Source organism: Sabethes cyaneus, chromosome 2 (genome assembly GCF_943734655.1).
Source record: "Sabethes cyaneus chromosome 2, idSabCyanKW18_F2, whole genome shotgun sequence".
Taxonomy (NCBI): Eukaryota; Metazoa; Arthropoda; class Insecta; order Diptera; family Culicidae; genus Sabethes; species Sabethes cyaneus.
Genome location: NC_071354.1, coordinates 55,718,784 through 55,739,562, shown reverse-complemented (window position 1 = coordinate 55,739,562; position 20,779 = coordinate 55,718,784). Strand labels below are relative to the sequence as shown.

The following is a 20,779-nucleotide window of genomic DNA, read 5'->3' as shown; positions in this document are numbered from 1 at the left end:
TTGATTCGCAGCCGTGACAATTACCCAGTTTTAAATTCAAGCCAGTAGTTTGGACTTTGGAATAGTAGTTTGCATTGTAATTTACAATAATATTTGACTCAGGGGAAGGGCCGAGGTCGCAGAGCAGCAAATTTTTATACGTAATGGTTTGTAAACGAATTAGAACGCGTGATTTTGATGACCACCTCGATATCGTTAATATTAATTTTGCGAGAAACCTCATCCTCTTCTAACAAGACGAATGCAATTCGCCCACACAGTGGATTCGCGAGGGACTAGTTTATGTTTTGCTTACGGAAATAAATGTTCAAGGCATAATATTCATATCATCGAAACGAATTCAGGCCCAAATACGTCGCACACGCTTTCTAAACGACTATTTGTTTAGAAAGGTGATCGCGAAAAGTTGAGATGAAATGTTATCGCTGACGCGTTGTTTCGTTGGATCATATCATCTACCAAGATGAACCCTGATCTGTACCTTCCCCTACTAACATAAATCCTATCCCGTGATAGGTACTTGTGGAGATGCAGTGGTACTCGTTATCTCTAGCAAGCAAGTATCGGACTAATATTCTTTCCTTTTCTCATGTAGTACAGCCTTTTGGTCGTGGCCGGCGTCGTTATTGGTCAATTTTCAAAGTATTGAATCAATAGAACTTGCACAACGAGAATGTCATGCTACTCCCAAGCACCATTCAATTGGTTCTTTGTGCAATCTTACTGGTTCGGCCAATCACGGAGTGCAACTACGGGCAGTCTACCTAAGCTAAGCTAAGCTGGAACGACAAAACTGTACAAAACGGTCGCCATGTTTTGTTTTTAGTCGGATTTTCTTCAAACTTCCAAGGAACAAACTACTACATTACGGTGAGGTCCCTGCTTCATTGCTTTATTGGATCTCCTGTCCATAACCAAATACCCGCATCTTGCCCTTGGCACCTATTTGAGTGGTGTCTCAGAACGATATGAGGATGATTCTATATTAGCAGAATATAAGGAGAGTCTTGCCGAAAAACGAAGGAAATTGTAGAGAAAGTAATGAAACAAGAGTGCTGATACAATCTCCAAAGTGTGACAAGACGTGAAGGGGAAAGGGTGGAAATTTGCTTAGGGAGGCTCATTTGAAGCAATAAACTTGACTGAAGTTGGAGCGTCTTAGTAGAATACGAAACCTGGAAATTAAATAAAAAGAAAACTTATCCAATTTAATTCTACTATGTATATGTTATTCTCGACAGATACGTATTTCGCCTACGACTTGCAGGCTTTCTCAGTGTCTGTTTTCGAACTTCGATTGGAAATTAAATACACTTGATGGCTGCTTCAATTTCATCCAGCACCATTTATACCTTGTGTCATTTTAGGCCATTTATACCTCGTGCGATCGGCAGAGTGTCATTTACTATCTCGACTAGGCAAGCTATCACTATTCAAATTCGACCAAACAATGTACAACGACAATGACGTCATTGTGGTATCCAAGAAATCCAAATGCATTTTAATTACGATCACTCAACTGAATATTACAGCAAATGATACGAATTAATTTAGAGCACACATGATTAGACAAGTGCATCGACAATCTTACTCGTTTATTATTCTGTTTTGCGCACGTGGTATGATAAAAGTTAAGTAATCACAAACAACAATCATGATCTAACATGACTGAAACTAATAAATGAAAATGAATTTTTCTCTCACGTGTTTCTAACATAACATAGGAGTTGTTTCGTTTTCAGAACTAAACTCCTAAACCCTTCCAGCGAGATTCAAATTAATTCAAAAGAATTAAGGATTGTTTGGAGTCAGGCACGATTTGTCGTGCCTTTGTGTTATTGAAATGCACGCTGTTCCTCGCACTAAAATTGTCTATTATGTGCTGTGTTTTAATACAAAAATTGGGTCAACGGAGCTCTCTGCCTGCACTGTTGTAATTAAAACATTTCTTACCTTTTACGCTTTTATGCGATTCAGCTCAGATGTACAGTACCAAATCTTTTGAAAAACATAGTTTACTAATTTCACTTTACCTAAAAAAAACTTCCAACCTAAGTCGATGAAACCGATACAAATTTAAATAGTCTTGAGTAATTTTTGTTCAGTTAGCGAAAATCTTTACAAAATAGTGCAAATAAATGCATAATCATAATCAAATTTGCAACCAAATTCATCAGAACTTTTCAGCAAACTTTGATAGATGCCATTAATAAATTTTACTATTCGGTTTTTTTCAGTGGTAAAGTAAAATTAGTAAACAATTATGCACAAGAAGCGTTTCACATAGACGCTTTAGGCCATTTTGTCGAGATATATTTAGTCAAAGAAAATTTCACCGCAAGCAACAGTTGGTCAAAACCAATAACCTATTATTATTCTTATTATTCTCCAAGAAGGTTCTGTTAACTGACTGTGCATATTTCAATGCATTGTGAAATATTCATTCGGATAAATGTGATTTGTCGAAAATGAGACATTATACATACCACAGCAGGCAAACGAACAAAAAAGTGTACACATCTTGCATAATCTAGTCGCAACAGCGCGGAATATTAATTCTTCGAAATCAAACATACAAACGAACTACTGTTTATCTCGTAGCATTTAAGTAATCAAGTTGTTGATTTATTTTTATTCTTGCACTGTAAATAACCGCACCAAATGAGAACAAACATTGCATAAACCTATTATTGCCATCAATAGAAAAATTTATAAGGAAAATAATAAAAAACGAGTCCCCAGTGAGCAAGTGAAACGAATTAATGTAATTAATCGGTAAAACATAAGATTAATATTACTTACATAAGACAAAGAGAATTAGTAAAAATGGTTTTACAGGAAGGATCAAATTTGGATAACATATCTGTTTTAGGTTCAAAGCATTTTTTTCAAACGGATCTAGTCTCAACCACAAAAGACAACGGCCTGAAAAAGTTTAGTTAATATTTCTGTAAACATTGTTTTTTTTTTCTAGTCGCTTCTGATTTAAAATTAAACATAAATGGCAAATTCTTGCCGGAAAGGACAAAGTCTCTTCTGTAATTGTGGCCAAGTTACCGCTGCGTTTCACCTCAAAGTATATAAATTTATACGAATAACAACAACCCATAAGTGCATCTGGCAAAGCGACACTAGCCCAATCGCGCTTGTAAAATACAGAACGTTGACATTACCACATGTATTGATCATCACATGTAATTGTATTGAGTAGAACAATGGAAAGAATGATTTGAAAACGAATCGTTATATGAAAATAATTTGTTGAAACAGGAAACTCAAATGTAAACATGCAATCCATCTCTGTAAATATGACACTGTCCTGAGAGAAAGCTGATGCAAAATTGAAAAAATTAAAATCAACTTATTGTCCCTCATTTCTAACTGCTATCCGAAAATCCTGTGAAAAATTACAAAAAAGGTACGATATCTTTTTGCGTAAACGCCAATGTGATTCTATATTCAGTTTAATCCATGCTGGGTTAGTTTGGCTTCCTCTCTTATGTGTAGAATGTGTTTTGTTCTCATATAAAATCCAATAATGAAATTAAACATACTTATCTAAAATATTGCGTTGAAAGATAAAAGCTAGGGTCGACCGAAGATTTACTAAAGCAGGAAAACACAACTAGCTGAAAATGAACTATAATTTATTAAATGCAATACTGACTTAAACATTGCCTGTAACTCAATCAGTTGTTTTATGTTTGTTACTGATAATAGCTATTGTTAAACAATTAATACAGCAATATGTTTAACCTTCTCAAAAGAAATTAGTACAATTCAGTATGCTTCGTTTCTGGCACATGTTACTTATTATACCTTCTGAGTATTGATTAAATTGTCAAAATTAATGCCCAAAACGTACTAATTAAGTGATTTATCATTCGAGTTTCTACGTATCGTATCAATACAAAAAACCTACCTAGAATTCATCATGGCGTGTCAAAGCTTCGCCAAAATCGGTTGCCTGCGACCCCACAAACAAATCGTACTTATTGATAATCTCTTCTTTGGTTAGTTTCTCATCCGCATCCGAATCAGCCTCATAAATTAGGTGATGTGCTTCCGCTTCGGCATGATCAAAATCAGCTGGCACGATCCAATCTTTCACTTCCGAGTGATCCATAAAACCGTCTTTGTTTCGATCCCTAGAGAGCAAAACATAAGCCATTAAGTTTAAAAATTAAAACAAACATCTCAGACGTACCGGAACTGTTCGAATGTTTCCCGCTCATGCCTCACCCAGTCCGGTTCCTCTTCGTTGTCCTCAGAAACCCGATACATATCGCCGATATATTCTTCCACCGACACCTTACCGTCGTGATCTTTGTCGATGTCTTCGATTGTTTCCTGTACCACAATATCTCTCATGTAGGGACTCTCTTCCGGATGAAGAAATTCGGTGAATTCGGTTCTATTCAACTCATCGTCCCCATCGCGATCCGCGACACTCCACCGGCGGCGGTCACGCGTTAGCATTGATTTATAGGAAAAATGTTCATCACCTTGCTCAACCTCTTTAGGATCCATGTCGTCTAGAAATCCATACACGTTTTTCCGATAAGTTTCCCAATGAATCAGCTCGGAACCGTTCGGATTATGCTGTTTCCATTGGCGGCTGACATCATCCTCAATGTACCTCCGTTGCGTGTATTGAATCCACGCCTTCAGTTCTGATAAATTAACAAAGTTATCTTTGTCTGAGTCTATTTTATCAACAATAATTCTGTAATGAAACAGAAAAACAGCCACCGTAAAGAGACAACCAATACAGACTGAGACAAGCTAATCTAAACTAATTACACTTTTCAACAAGCGTGACATATATAAAAATCTATGCCACAGATCTCGCACATTAGCAACAACACCTTACCCCAACCGTCGTCGGCTTTCCTCCGGTTCCAACTGGTCGAAAGTTTTTGCTTCTTCTCCCAGAAACGCTTCGTGATCGTACTCTTTGTTGTGCTCGAACTTTGGGTAATGATCCGTCTTGGGAATGGCCGAAGCCCCACAGTTGAACAGCAAGCAAACGACTGACGATACCAATATGACCAGCATTTTAATAGTTTTTTGTTAGTTTTAATAGGGCTGTGCTGTAAAGATATGAAGAAATGTATAAATCGACATGGTGCGTATATTCGAAAAGATAGCTGCTAAATTTTACTGATGAATCGATGATATAAAAATCTAATTTTTTATAAAGGCAAGATTTCCAATAGACGAGGCAGTCAAAAAAGATATTTTTAGTATCCAAACAGATCAGCATAAGGCAAATGAGTGGAATATTAGATAAGAGAGGGTAGCTGACGGTGAGCAAAACGGCGTTGACCCGACTCAATCCTTGCCATCCCATTTTGATAATATAGATGCCAGACATTGGAACCGTATTTGAGCTTCGAACGGATGGGTGAGCAGTATAATGCCTTGAGACAATACACATTGGTGGAGCCCTTAGCGACGCGTCCAAAAGTTCTGTGTCCACTATCAAAACATAGGCAATGGGATGCCTAAGCAGCAACTGACTGTCCAAAATAACGCAGAGTTTCTTCACCTGGTCGATACGTTGGATTTTACTACTGTTGAGCTCGTAATAAATATCACAGGTTGACGAATACGGGTTAATGAAATTCTTCTTCTTCTTCAGCAGCATAGAGCCGGGGTGGCTCGTGCTGTTTCAAACAATCGTCTCCATTCAACTTGGTCTTGGGCCACTCGTCGCCAATTTCCTAGTCGTCTCAGAAGTCGCAAATCGCTTTCGACCTGGTCGAGCCTTCGTGCATGTTGGGCCCCCCTGTTCCTGGTGCCGGTGGGGTTGTTGAAGAGGACCGTTTTCGTCGCACTGTTGTCCGGCATCCTTACGACGTGTCCGGCCCACCGTAGCCTGCTAACTTTCGCGATGTACGATGGGAGTCTCCCCAAGCAGTGCCTGTAGCTCGTGATTCATACGCCTCCGCCACTCTCCGCTTTCAGTTTGTACTCCGCCAAATATCGTCCGCAGCACTTTCCGCTCAAACACGGCAAGGGCGCGTATGTCCTCCGTAAGCAGCGTCACGGCTTCAAGTCCATAAAGAACTACCGGTCTAATAATGGTTTTGTACATTGTTAGCTTCGTGCGGCGGCGTATGCTTCCTGATCGCAGCGTTTTACGAAGGGCAAAGTAGGCCCGATTTCCCGCTTGGATGCGCCGCTGGATCTCCTTGCTAGTGTTGTTGTCCGCGGTCACCAGCTATCCCAAATACACGAACTCTTCTACCACTTCTAGTTCGTCGCCGTCAACGGTTACCGTCCGTGGGAGGCGCGCATTTGTTTCCTTTGAGCCTCTTCCTTTCATGTATTTGGTCTTCGACGCATTTATTTTTAGCCCAATTCTCCTAGACTCCGCTTTCACTCTGGCGTAGATTGCCTCCGCCGTCGCAAAGTTCCTGGCAATGATATCGTAGTCATCTGCAAAGCCTAGAAGTTGGCTACTCTTGGTAAAAATCGTGCCTCTCGGGTTAATGAAATAATGGAGCAGTTTTCTGAATTAACGAGCATGCCGTTCAAATTGCACCAATCCAAGTTGTAGAATAGGCAAGCGCCTTTAAGAACGTGTTTAACATCGTTGAAGAACAGTAGGAAGATAAACGGTCCCAGGTGACTGCCTTGTGGAACTCGAGACCCTCAATTAACGGGAGCCCGTTTAAAACGTAGCCCACTTAAAGATAGCCCAACGAACGAATGTTGACTGTACATTATCAATCAGGTGATCATTTATTAAAAGAAATTTACAGAATGTACTTGAAAAATTTCTGTTAAAGCGCTATGAAGAGCAATCATCGTAATCATTATTAAAAGATGATCACTAATTTCTCGTTAACCAGAGACGACGGAGCGAGCGAAATCACTGGAGCAACATCCTATACTCTGACGAAGCAGAGATCGAAACTGCGATTGTTCTTGTTGGTCACGTGGTTGATCTGTCGTAATGTGGCAGAGCTATAGCAATCGAGAAGCGTAATACTCCGAGGTGCACAGTGGAGTGAACGGGATCCGGATGAAAAAACAACCATTACTGGATGGTTGTCACAAAAGCCCAGGTAGGTTGAAGTCCCCGATAAGCCAAGCATCCGAGCAGCTTTCGACCGTCTGTGTGTTTAGAATTCAAGGCTAATTCTTCAGCTACAGTCTAATCGACGTGTACGCACAGACAGACGAAAACCCCCGTAACGCGGAGTTCTATCAGCTTCTAAAGAAGATCCATGGAATGGAGAATGTCCAGGACAGTCAAAGATGCAAATTCACAGGTGTTCGCGACATGAGGATGGACGTGAGGAGTTTTACGAGAAAACATTCACTCAAGCGACGACATCATTGTTCAACATTGCAATAGAAGAGAAGGTGCTATTGAAAAGGTAGATGCTCTTAGGTTTTGCGGACAACATCGGTATATTAACCGTAGGTAGAGGCTGGCTGGTACAGAGAGAGAGTACAGATGGAGATACTTCTAGCAAATTTGAGCTGGGGAGCTAGCCGTAGTGCTCATCACACTATCCGATATCGGTTGCTATCAACGTACACAACGAGTGTTCGGAACAAAAACTGGCTAAAAACGGAAAATTCTAGATCCTCTGCCTAAACGTGGCGGCTATAATTTGTATTCATTAGCTTCGCTTTCGATCTGCGTCAGCAGTTTTGATTTGTCTTGAGCAGAGAAATTTCGTATGAAAAGTACCAAAATTAATCTTTAATTTTCTTGTATTTGAAGTTAATCCTCAATGTAATTCGAAATTGCACTTCAAAAGAAAGCTATGTATCATGTGCTAGACCCGTAGAAAAATTTGATTCAAACATAATCTAAAAAACGAGGAAATCGTTCACCATTTTTCATTTAAAAGCTTCACAATAAGCAAGTTTAGCTTTACAAGCAACATGGTGAAAACTATGCGATCAAGCTAATGATTGTTTTTTCATGAAAGTACAATCAAAAGAAGCTGAAGTTTTAATTTTCTTGCGAAAATTTTTATCTGCGTGGGTACCAAGTAAGAAATATTCTAAAAATTTCTTTTTCGACTTTTATGTCCAACAATTTACCCTTTCATGTTTTTAAACAGATTTGCAATTACATTTGCATTTAAACGAAATGCAGATGTTCCTTTTCTTCAAAAGTAAAAATGAACACAATTCACACAATAATTTTTTTCGCACATTACTAGAATTTTTGTTGATAGAAGATGATAACTCTTGAATGCATGCTCTTGAGTGTTGTAATATTGAAACCAAAATGTCAAAAAATCTGTTCTGGATACATTTTTCATATTATCCATTCAAAATGAATTTTGTGTGTGGCTCTAAAAGCGAGGGAGAGGGGATCCATATATATATTCGTTGATCATGTTTCAAATTAGATTTTGATTATTTCACACTTGGTCTGAATGAAAATTGATCTTAAACGATGTTAATGCTGAAATCCAAAAGCCAACCGCGGCGTGAAGTTAATACATCCAAAATCATTCGATTTTTGATATGTCGGTGACTATATAAAAACGCACTGCTATTCTCGATGTCGCTTAGCATATTTTCCACTTGCACATATAACTTACTCCAATTAATTGCAATCACACTCCACTTTCTTGGCCGGTACTATAGAAGTAATTACAGCAAAACTGCCACGTTGGTCAAGCCACGTCAGCAAAACTATCACCGTGCAGCACGATTAGCATTCGAGTTCATTTCCACCCGGCGTTCAGATTTCTACTAAACAGTCCACTAGACAGAGGAAATATGGACACATTTCGTTTAACATCAAAAACGAAACATAAACTCAACAATATTGTGCATGTTCGTTCCCTTGCACACACTTTCTAGCTAAGAATATATGCCACTCATTTGTGTGCATGCTGTTTCAAAGATTTTTTCTACTCGACCACATGTGTTTAAAATACATGCATTTGCAACGCTCTCCGATAAGGAGCAAAGCTGAATTCCAGCATCTCCTACACAAATCAAGAATCAACCATCGAGAGACCGCACAGCGTACGGCGCGTACAGCATCAATGTATAATAATAGCTTTTCCGAACACTATGGGGTAGATGAAAAAATCATGTTAAAACAATTTCGCAGCATACTCGAATCTGGAACACGGACAAACGAAGCGTCAGCTAGTGCTACCCCCGAATGCATTTTATTCGTTTTTCATATATTGTACGAATGACCTAGCTCAATCATTGGCGGAATTAGGGAGGGGAGATTTAACCCCCCCTAGAAAAATTGACCTGGTCTAGAAAAATGACCTGCCGGGGGCTATTGCCCCCCCCCCCCCCCTACCAATAAGGGCTAGTTCCGTCAATGAGCTCAATATATCGTATTTTTTTGTATCGATATTTGTGAAAATGGTATACGAGGTCGAATTCGTTAAAATATGGTTACTAATTAATACGATTGTTGCAAATTATTACCAGTGAATAGATTTTCAAATATCATTTAACTCTAAATTTTAAAAGTAAGAAGTTCATATGGTTTTCTTGCTGAGAACATAAGAAATATTACAACAGTCGAAACAACGAATATATAACGAATTGGCCATGCAACCGAATAAAAATTTTTAATCATACCAATATCAAATATTATTATTCGGCTTATACAATATTTTTAGCTTGTTGCACCGATAACGACGTGTAACTAATGATTAATCGTGAAAATTTCTAAAAATTATACGTAACTTGAAATAAAATTTTTATACAACTAAATAATTGAAATCAAATGTGATAAATAAAGCCTATAAGTGTCCCAGTTGGCCTCGAGATACGACACTGACGCAGCGTCGCATATATTCCAATCTCGAATGGAAGAATCTGTAAGAGACCTTAGGATTAGAAGTCATCCAGATACCACGTACTGCGGTTCCCAACCTTTTTTTGTCCGCGAACCCCCTGACGATATTTCACAAAAAAATGAACCCCTGCAAAAAAATCAATTCATATGACTTTATGTGTAACATTTTATTGAAGAACATTGACCAAAATAGGTTATCAGAAATGAGAAATCCCTTCTTTGTAAACCATAAACAAATGTCATCGTCATTGTCCGGGTAGAGCCGAGGTGACTCGTGATATTTGAAACAATCGTCTTCATTCGACTCGATTCTGGGTTACCAATTTCATATGAGTCTCACTCTGGTTCTGGTGACCATCCAGAGGTCGCCTAGTCTCGCCGTCGCAAGTCGCTTTCGATTTGGTCGAGCCATCTTGCACGTTGGGTCCCTCTGTTGCTGGTGCCGGTGGGGTTGTTAAAGAGAACTTTTTTCATTCCTGGCTATAACAACAAAGTCATCTACGAAGTCTAGGAGTGGACTACCTTTGCCTCTCGTTTCGATGCCCGCTCTTCGGACTATCAAGAGTGATGTTGAAAAGCACACAAGATAAGCCGTCATCTTGTCTCACTCAACCTTCGCCGCATCTCACAGGGACTCGAGAGTGCCCCCGAGATGTGCATGAAACACATTTACTCAAAATGTAAGCAACTGCTTACATTTGATACAACTCTTACATCTCGTACAAATTCTTCATCGAGTGAGCTGTCACAAGAGAACTCAATCAATTTCGTTCACATGTCTTTTCAAGGTATGCCCGATCTACTTTAATCTATGCTCCCGCATTCCTGTTTGTATTTGGCGCTAGTAACATCAGTCCAGTTCGGCTCGACAATTCGTTCGGAGCGGATCGTTTTTTCGTTTAAGCTAGTTTTGTTGTAGCGTCGCATTGTTGCAACAACGAAAGCCGTGATTTAAATCGGGCGCGTAATCTCGATCAGTTTCCTAGTGTACTTCGTGGTATTCGGACCGGCTTACTCAACCGTTCCGTTGTTTAGTAGTGTAGAGGTGTGTTTAAAAATAATAAAAAACGACTTGTTAGTGATCGAAGAGCCCCAAGAAGGTGAATAAATAAATATCTCATCCTACCGAGGCCAGATGGCCTCCAGCAGTGGGGGTGGTTCCGGAGAACCTCCCGGAAGAAGTTTTCCTGCATTCTTGGACCCTCAAAATGATTTCGGAGCAGTAACAACTTTACTTATGACTGGCAAAGATGGAGGTCCGCTACCAAAAAAACCTGTCCTAATTGGGAAAAGCATCGAAGCGCTAGTCGGCCATATTGAAAGCGCACGAACAATAGAAAGGGGATCACAATACATACTCAAAACAAGAAAATCGAAGCAGATTGAAATGCTACTCAATCTCACTTACTTATCAGATGGAACAGAAATCGAAATTAAACTGCACCCTACACTTAATTCTTGCCGTTGCGTTATTGCATCGTGGGACCTTGCTGACATGACCGATGATGAACTACTAAGTGAGCTGGAGAATCAACGAGTGAAAGCGGTGAAACGAATAAAAAATACACCAGTTTGTATTTTGACCATGAACCAAGCAACATACCCTAAATATATAAAAGTTGGTCTGCTGCGAATCGAAACTCGCATGTACTACCCTGAGCCCATGCTTTGTTTCCAATGCTACCTGTATGGGCACACCAAAACCAAATGTTCTGGCCCAACGAGATGCTACAATTGCTCGCAAACACATGAAGATGGTAGAGAATCATGCGAAGATAACCCTCATTGCCTCCACTGTAACGAAAGCCACAGGCCGTCTAGCCGTAAATGTGAAAAATACAAAGAAGAAAAAGCTGTCATCCAAACCAAAATCGATCTTAATCTCTCATACGATGAAGCTAGAAAGCGCGTAGCCACCGGACTCACTACATACTCTCAAGCAGCTGCTCAACCACGGCTTGATAGGGTTAGACTGAATGCGCTACAAGACGAAAATAAGAAAAAAGATGAACTGATCGCTCTACTAACCGAAAAAGTTAAACAAAATGAAGCATTGGAACAAAAACTAGACGCAATTCTCAAAGCGCAAGCACAAAAGGACCACGAATTCAACAACCTGCTTAAAACTGTCAAGCAGCAAGAGCAAGCATACAACCAGCTTGAGAAGAAAAATCTTGCCATGAGAAACTACATTCTGAAACTCCAAGAAAAAACTCAATATGAAACAAATACTACTAACGAAAGTGAAACTGACCCTAGGCGAAAATCAAAGCGCTTGAATGATCGATCGACCCCCTCTCAACGGAATCAAGAGATTTCCCCTGAAAACAGCCGACCCCCTGTTAAAAAACCGCAACTGCCATCAACACGTCAGCTCACCGCTTCAAACCCAGGGGAGCCAATGGTGGAAATTTCTGATTACGAAATAGACTCTGGCGAAGATTCTTCAACTTACCATAAACAAAACTCCCAGTAAACCACCACCAATGCATAATAACCAGCCCACCAGATTCAACACCACCATCAGCACCAACAATGACCACAGCAACGCATCCAACAGGTACTTCCTCACGCCGGTCCCGACTGTAGATGTTCCCGAATCTCGGACTGATCCTGCAGCGGCTACCGGTGTGGGGGGCCTGTATTCACAGGCAAGTAGATCAACTTTTTCAATAAACCGTCCAGACTTCCTAGCTGTTTTTCCTTCATCAGCTATGCGTGACTTCTACCAGCTATGGGATCCAGGAGAGGGCTCAAGCTCTCGAATACCAGTTCCAACACCGCAACATCACTACCTTTCTCCACCACCTACAACGTCACTCCATCTCCCACAATTCGCAACTGCTACCGGCATGGGGTCCGTTAACCCCGGGCATGCCCTCACATCGGCCCTGACTGTAGATGTTCCCGAACTCCGGACTGACCCTACAGCGGCTGCCGGTGTGGGGAGCCTGTCCGTACAGGCAAGTACAACCAAGTTTATCAAAAAACGACGATTCTCCCCAGTTACCTCCCCTCCTTCAGGCACTGAATCCAGACGAATACGAGACAACGAGAACGAAAGCCAATTCAGCGATATCTCCGAAGCCAGCACAAACAACAATAAAACGTTCCTTCTGCAATGGAATGTACGAAGCGTATGGGGAAACTATGCTGAATTCAAAAAACTCGCTGATGAAAATACACCGGCGGTAATCTGTCTACAAGAAATGATGACCGATAAAACCAACAACCTCTTGTGCAATAAATACAACTGGATAACACATAATCGTCCAGCGAGTCTAGGAAAGGGAACCGCCGGTTTGGGAATTCGGACCGACCTCTGTTACCAACTCATAGACAATCCCACAGAAATGCACGCCTGTATAGCCAACATTGGCGAACCATGGAACATAACGGTTATTTCGCTATATATTCCAAATAATGCGAGCAACGATAACCTGGTTGACGAGCTTAACGAACTCCTAAGAACAAGTGAACCCCCCTACTTAATTTGTGGAGACTTCAACGCGAAACATGAGGTCTGGGGTTCATCAACCTCCACTGCCCGAGGTCGCAGAATTCTGGAATGGGCCGTTGATAATAATCTTATCGCGCTGAATAATGGAGCACCAACTCATGTACACTGTTCGTCTGGAGCATTCTCATCAATAGATGTTTCTTTCGCTTCCACTAATCTTGTTCCTAACCTTTCATGGTCAGTAGACCAAGACAGCTATGGAAGTGACCATTTCCCTATCTTTATACGGTCCCATGATACGCTCCGAAACATCTTCTATCGCAAAAGATGGCTTTTCAAGGACGCAGACTGGACCGCTTTTGAAGCGCAAATTGATGAAAAAATTCCAGCTGGCTCGACTATGCCAATCGACAATATCACGGCCAATATTATCCAGGCTGCATCAGTTTCAATCCCAAAATCAAGTGGAAAAATTGGGAAGAGGAACCAGGTTTGGTGGAACCAACAGACAGCGATGGCGGTGAAAAAACGAAGAAAAGCTTTGAGGAAACTTCGTAAACTGAAAACGGATGGCCCAAACAAGGAATCTGCACGCTTGGAATACCTAGAAGCAAATAAACAAGCCAGAAATATTATTACGGAAGCCAAACAGGCATCGTGGGAAGAATTCGTGGAAATCTTCAACGGAAATGCGAGCTCGTCGGAATTGTGGCAAAGCTACAACAAACTTGCAAAGAAAAAACATACTGGAGTCCACAGCATCATGATTGACGGGAAACAAGTGGATGACCCCCAGGAAATCGCTGAGCACTTTGCCGAATTCTTTGCATCAACCTCATCTACAGCCAACTACCCAAAAGAATTTCAACAACTGAAACGAAATCGTGAAGAACTCGACCTCGGCTACAATTGCGAAGAAGCCTCACCCCTAGACAAGGATTTTTCAATAGACGAACTAATACGAGCTCTAGATGCCACTAAAAGTTCATCAACGGGTCCCGATGGCATTGGATACCCGATGCTCAAACGCCTTCCACTCCACTGCAAATGCACCCTTCTAAAGGCTTTTAACCATATCTGGTCTAATGGTATAATTCCGGCCTCATGGAAACAAAGCATCGTGATCCCGATACCGAAATCCGGGAAAAACAGCAAGGATATCAACCAATTTCGTCCAATCTCTTTGACCAGCTGTATGGCCAAAACCTTCGAAAGGATGGTCAATCGTAGATTATCTACCCACCTAGAAACAAACGGAGCCTTCCACCCACATCAGTTTGCCTTTCGCAAAGGAATGGGTACAAGCGACTATCTCTCAGAACTAGACCATGTGATAACGAAATCAGCAGATAAGGGAGAGCATTGTGAAATCGTCGTTCTGGACATAAAAAAGGCTTACGATCGTGTATGGCACCGTCACGTGATGGATAGGATTATCAGCAACCACCCAGGAAAGAACATGATACAATTCATAAGCAATTTCCTCGACGAAAGATCCTTTCAAGTGTGCTTTGGAGGATCTTTATCACAAGCCAAAATCCAAGAAAATGGTGTGCCCCAAGGGTCGGTGCTATCTGTGACACTATTCTTGTTGGCTATCAACCCTATCTTTAGTGCCGCTCCTAAGAACGTTCGCGTATTTGTCTATGCGGACGATATTGTGGTTATAAGTACTGGAAAAATGGTCAAATACTTGCGAGTAAGATTAGAAAGAGCCACCCAAGCGATATCGAAATGGGCTGCCAGCGTTGGTTTCGAAATTTCAGCCGATAAATCTGCAACCATGCACTGCTGCAAATTAAAAAAACACCGAAAATGGCAACTCGAAGGAGGGAAGATAATCATGGACGGAGTCGAACTCCAAAGACCAAAAACCGCTAGAATCCTAGGTGTGATTTTCGACAGAAAATGTTTCTTCAACAGCCACACCAAAAAGCTGGTCGAAGAATGCAAAAGTCGCCTTAATCTACTGAAAGCCATTACTCGATGGGCTGATAGGAACACTCTCGAAAGAATTGGCTACGCTATCGTCCTATCCAAATTGTTTTATGGACTTGAGGTACTCAGGTGGCAGAACGTTATCCAGCTCACTTCAATCTATAACGCTGTTATCCGGACGACATCAGGTGCCCTTCGAACAACGCCAATACAACCAATGATGGTAGAAGCAGCACAACTTCCGTGGGAATTTGTGGCAACCTTAACGCTGGCAAAAAAGGCTTGCAGAATCATGGAAAGAGAAAGGGCTTCAACAAAAACAGTATGGGAAAAGGCCAATCTAGCACTCGATACCCTAACCAGTCAACAACTGCCGAAAATCGCAAAAATCCACACTAAACTAGGCAGACCTTGGCATAAAGCGAACCCACAAATCGACTGGTTTTTAAAAAAACGCTTCAAAGTTGGTCAAGGGCGTCCTATTGCCCAAGAATTATTCCAAAAACATGTGGAAAACAAATACGCCGATTGCGATCTTTGGTTTACAGACGGTTCACTAGCACAATCGAAAGTTGGAGTTGGAATCTTAGGCCCAAATTACCGGCTCAGTGGAAGCCTTCGCAATGAATGTTCCGTATATTCAGCGGAAGCTGCTGCAATCGCGAAAGCCACAAAACAAATTCAAAATAAAAGTGTAATATTCACCGATTCGGCAAGCTGTCTACATGAATTAGAAAAAGGGGTATCGCGTCATCCTTTTATCCAAAAAATTGAAAATGAAATAAAAGATAAGCAAATTACTCTCTGCTGGGTACCCGGTCATCAGGGAATCAACGGAAATGAAGAGGTGGACAATATGGCTCGTGAAGGACGAAATGCGGAGATGGTGTACCACTCAGTTCCTGCAAAAGATGCGGTTGGCTGGTGTAAAAAGATGTTGCTAAGAAAACATCAATCTAACTGGAATGCCATAGATACAAGAGGCCTTAGATCCATCAAGGGAACCATAAAGAAATGGAATGACAGAAAAATAAGGCGGGAACAGATAATACTAACGAGATTGCGCCTAGGGCATACCCGGCTAAATAAAGAACACCTGTTCGAAAAGAAACCCCCTACGATATGTGATCTCTGCCACGAACCAATTACTGTTCATCACATATTACTCGATTGCTGCAAATACGCCAATGAAAGGAGAAGAACTGGACTACCTAACAACATGAGAAAGACCTTAAGTAACAACAAGAAAATGGAAGAAAAAGTACTAAAATTTTTAAAACTTACAAAACTGTACAATCATATTTGAATTATTACTATCAATAAACAGAGGCGAATGCCAAATAGGCAAAGTCTCTTAAAAAAAAAAAAAAAAAAAAAAAAAAAAAAACATCAGTGATGGAGGCTTTGATTTGAGCGCCAAACATTTCGAAGACTTACAAAGGCACCACTGGTCCATGTGTGTCGAGTCTTGGTAAACTTCCCTCCCTCAACTGGTTGTTCAGCTACTGCGAAATTGGAGGGATTATTAGTGTCGATTTAGCAACGTTGACATGCTGCCTTGGAGCTATCGGAGCAGTCAAGCTGGTTCTTTATATCAGATCGCAGTTGGAACAGTATGTCGTCGTCGTCATTGTTGCATTGTCAAAGTGTTTCAGGGTAATCTACAATTCGACATACTATTAATGGTTACAACTAAAAATGTGCCCCAGGTGCTTTCAAGATTTACATTTTAATATCAATAAATAGTCCATGGAAGTCCTGGAATCCTTGGATTTTCTCCAACATAATACGGAGCGTCGTGATATGATCCACCCATGATCGGTCAGCACGGAATCTAACTAGCTGCCACCAGAGAGTAGCGTAAATGTTCTTCTGAGTCCAATTAAGACCTTGCAGATTATTTTGAAAGTGGTACAAAGTAACATACTCCTGTATCAGTAAGATGTCCTGCTTACACTCTGAGCAGCTGGTGCACATTTGTTCCGATAATACCATCATGCTTTGCTGGACTTCATACTTATTATTGCTGCTTCAATTTTAGCTAACGATGACGCCTCAGAGTTTACGCGAATTTTTCTCCAGTACCAAATTGTTGACGGGCTGTTATTTTAGCCACTCTCAATGCTGACTTTCGCATATCTCCGCTAATCGATTATCCCCAATGTTTTATCTGAAATTCTGCTGGTGAATTCAACAATGACTCCAAACTGATTGGTATTTTACTTGCACTGGTTTGGCATCACTCATCTCACACATCCAATCGAATCGTCCGCCATTACTGCCAAATTTTTCGCGAACCCCCTAAAACTTTTGGCGAACCCCTGGGGGTTCGCGAACCCCCTTTTGGGAACCGCTGACGTAGACGACTGCTTTCTTCTTTTTCTTCTTCTATTCTCAGGTAGGTCAAAGTCGTCAAAAAAGTGCTCTAATCCAAAAACCTGCCTAATTTAATCCAAAATGATTGTATACCATTCCCCCGGAACCCGTTTCCCAGAATTCCATTCGCCAGAAAGCACCATTTCGCAGAAAATCACGGTTTACTGACCGTTACTTACAGGTACACTATATCAGCCACCCATGGTGTGTACTGTTGTCTATGATATGCAATGGCCATTTTCGGTACCGTCGTCCGGGGGTACTTGCAACACTTTTGAACTTTGACTTGGTATAACTTTCGAAGTGTACCATTTAGGTCCAAGTGTAAGTAGCCAAAGCTTGTATAGTGGTCAGTACTTTTGACTTATGATTATGAGAAAAAAGATCAACTAAATGAATCTGTAGAATGAGCCGAAAATAGGAGTGTTGCAAGTTACCCAGTAAACGGGGCTGCTTGCAATACTTTTCTGATTTTGCGTTTCTTATGATTTTAAATTTAATATCACACAGCGAATGACTATTTTTAGATATTTTGAATGTATTTGTATAAAAACAATAGATACTGGAGGCATGTTTTGTTTCCCAATTTCCCCTATCGCTTTTTTAAAGATATTCGGCGAAAATGCAGCATGTCAGCGAACTCCCAATTGCCGTTTCAAGGCACGTGGAATTTTTCACAATTTTAATTTTTCTGGAGATGGCAGTAGACAAAATAATATCGTACAGATGCAAACTTACTTTGTACATACTGTCTATTACGATAAATATCTATTTTACAAGTGCCGCAAGCCAAGTCATATTGGAAGTAATGACACAAATTCATGGTTTCTTCTCCAAGTTCAAAACATAAACAAAGCTCAACGTTGCTATTTGTTAGCTTATATGATGCACTAATTGTGTACAGGAACCAGGGATGGTTCGATCACTTTGACTCAATTTTGATTCATTTGACAGTACCGTCATAACGGGGCCAAATATGACAAAGTTATGTATGGGACATTTGTAGAACAGGTTATTATTTATAATTTTGATGAAAAAAGTTTTGCTGTATCTTTTGTAGTTACGACGCTACAATGCTAGTATCTTATTACATAGTGACTAAATGAATGTTCATTTAGTCACTGATGAGTTACTAGCGTTGTAGCTCCGTAACTACAAAAGATACAGCAAAACTTTGTTCAGAAAAATTGTAGATTAGAACTAGTTCTATAAATGTCTCATATATAACATTGTCATATTTGGCTTGGCTGAGACGGTACTGCCAAATGAATCAAAATTGAATCAAAGTGATCGAACCATGCCCGACAGGAACTGGACGATAAAAAATAATGTCATGTCAATTAACTAACGCAACTTTGCACATTAATTTTTCCTACTCTAAAAGTGAAATTACTTTTCAATCGTATAAAAACAAGCAAAACAATGATATAAGTAATTGCTTAAACTTAACTAAACAATAGGTAAACGTCCCTTCTTTAAAACGGCATTGGCTACAAATGGTTAAGCTGTTAAAAGTGCGATGCGCAAAAGTATTACAAGTATTACCCCGGTGCGGTGTTGCAAATATCCCCGGATGACGGTATAGATGTTTTTTTGGCAAGATGGCAATTGTAAGTGTTAATGTAAAAAATCATACAATACATCTACAAGGTCGAAAAAATACCGCTTCTTATTCGAGCAATCAAATGTAGTCCTGGACCACAACGTTGCATTGATTGTCAGAGAAGAATCATGTAATACAAGCTAAGTCTTATTTGTCCGTACAAGTCAATTGTCTCTGCTTTGAAATGATAGTTTTCTAGCAATGACGAAAGCTTTCTAGTTTTACATTTATGGCCAGTCATAAAATATAATCATCCCGGTGCTTCGCCAACTCTGTTGAGCGTTGACTGACGGGCATATAATAGACCGGACTGACATACAATGATACAGCTAACGAAAAGAAGTGACTCGACCATCACAAAACAATTGAAATTTAAAACGACTAGCCGTACGTAAATGTATATATTTTTATCCTAATGTAGCTAATATAAGATTAATATATTCGTTAATATTATATTTACTACTATGTGAGACTTTCAATGGTTATTGTATACATACCTTTTTCAAGTAACAAAATTTAATGTCCCCAATTGATATCAATGTAAAAGCGTTTCACCAGTTCGCTAACTATATCATTTTGCACTTGCTCACATCAAATATATTCCAGCAAAGTTATCTCTTCAAATTCACAGATGCTTTTGATTTACGTACATATGCATCAACCTTCTTTCGGATTGTTTTTATTAGTTTGCTTTCTCCTGTAATTCTATGCAAGTGACAACGTGACAACCGTGACAACTAACTAAAGGCCTTTCTATGACTTTTTCCGCTTTTTCCGCTTTTTCCAGGGGGCTGATATGACGTCATATTTTCGTTGCTCACATGAAAAAGGCGGCAAACGCAAAATGATTTCACAAAACGAATTTAACTAACCATTTTCACAGTTTCAGGTATTTCGCATCAATAGGACACCATGCGAACCGTTGCTTTTCAAGAGATGGCGCTTTTCTAGTGGTAATAAAATCAAAATTTCTTATTTATGTTTTCCTACCTGAAAAACAATTACTAATCATGTTTTATTTGTGGTACAGCTAATCTGTTATACTTAATTTTCATGGCTTCTGCCTAATTTTGATAAAAAACAAACATTTCGTATACCTTCCCATAGCATCTTACTACCAGTCATCCGAGAGTCCTGAAGAGTGATTTGATACCGTACGAGAGCCAGGAGCTGAATATGTTTGCGACATTTCAATTCGAAAAAATTAAATTTCGCAACATGAATGCAATTAATAAAAACAATGTTTACCAACTATTTATTGGTTCAAGAGTCAAACGTTATACTGCGATTAGCGATAAACACAAAAGAAACTGAGATGCATAAGAGAGTAAGGTTACTGTGTTCAGTAAATTTATTGTCGCGAAAAATTCAGCTGTTTCCTAAATGTACAATATGCGTTACGAAGTAACGACATCTGTTGTATTCAACAGGGAAACATTGATAGTTTCAAGCTTGGTTTCAAACATACTCTCACGCATGGCGCATGATGAAGCACTTGCGCCAACTTCTGTTCTTTATTATCAGAAACAAGAGGCGGTGTTCTATTGCCTACGTGGCATTAGCTATATATGATGCTAAAACGACAGAGAAC

At 40.1% G+C, this 20,779-nt stretch overlaps 1 protein-coding gene across 2 annotated transcripts; it reads right to left on the bottom strand.

Annotated features, from left to right (window-relative positions):
• Positions 1-2,742: 2,742 nt before the first annotated feature.
• LOC128738554 (calumenin) lies at positions 2,743-19,832 on the bottom strand. Of its 2 annotated transcripts, none has more exons than XM_053833777.1 (4): positions 19,686-19,832; positions 4,874-5,093; positions 4,208-4,726; positions 2,743-4,148 (listed from the first exon to the last, which is right to left on the bottom strand). In XM_053833777.1, exons 2-4 carry the CDS (start codon positions 5,056-5,058, stop codon positions 3,923-3,925), a joined length of 930 nt encoding a protein of 309 aa, XP_053689752.1. In that variant the 5' UTR covers positions 5,059-5,093; positions 19,686-19,832; the 3' UTR covers positions 2,743-3,922. The 2 variants fall into 2 exon arrangements, with proteins under 2 accessions (XP_053689752.1, XP_053689754.1); XM_053833779.1 differs by lacking the exon at positions 19,686-19,832 and adding an exon at positions 8,580-8,699.
• Positions 19,833-20,779: the final 947 nt, after the last annotated feature.

Coding starts and splice junctions, on each gene's coding strand:
- LOC128738554 (XM_053833777.1), bottom strand. CDS start 5,058: ATGCTGGTCATATTGGTATCGTCAGTCGTTTGCTTGCTGTTCAACTGT. Junction 4,727..4,873: donor GAAAGCCGACGACGGTTGGG/GTAAGGTGTTGT, acceptor GTTTCATTACAG/AATTATTGTTGATAAAATAG. Junction 4,149..4,207: donor GAAACATTCGAACAGTTCCG/GTACGTCTGAGA, acceptor TTTGCTCTCTAG/GGATCGAAACAAAGACGGTT.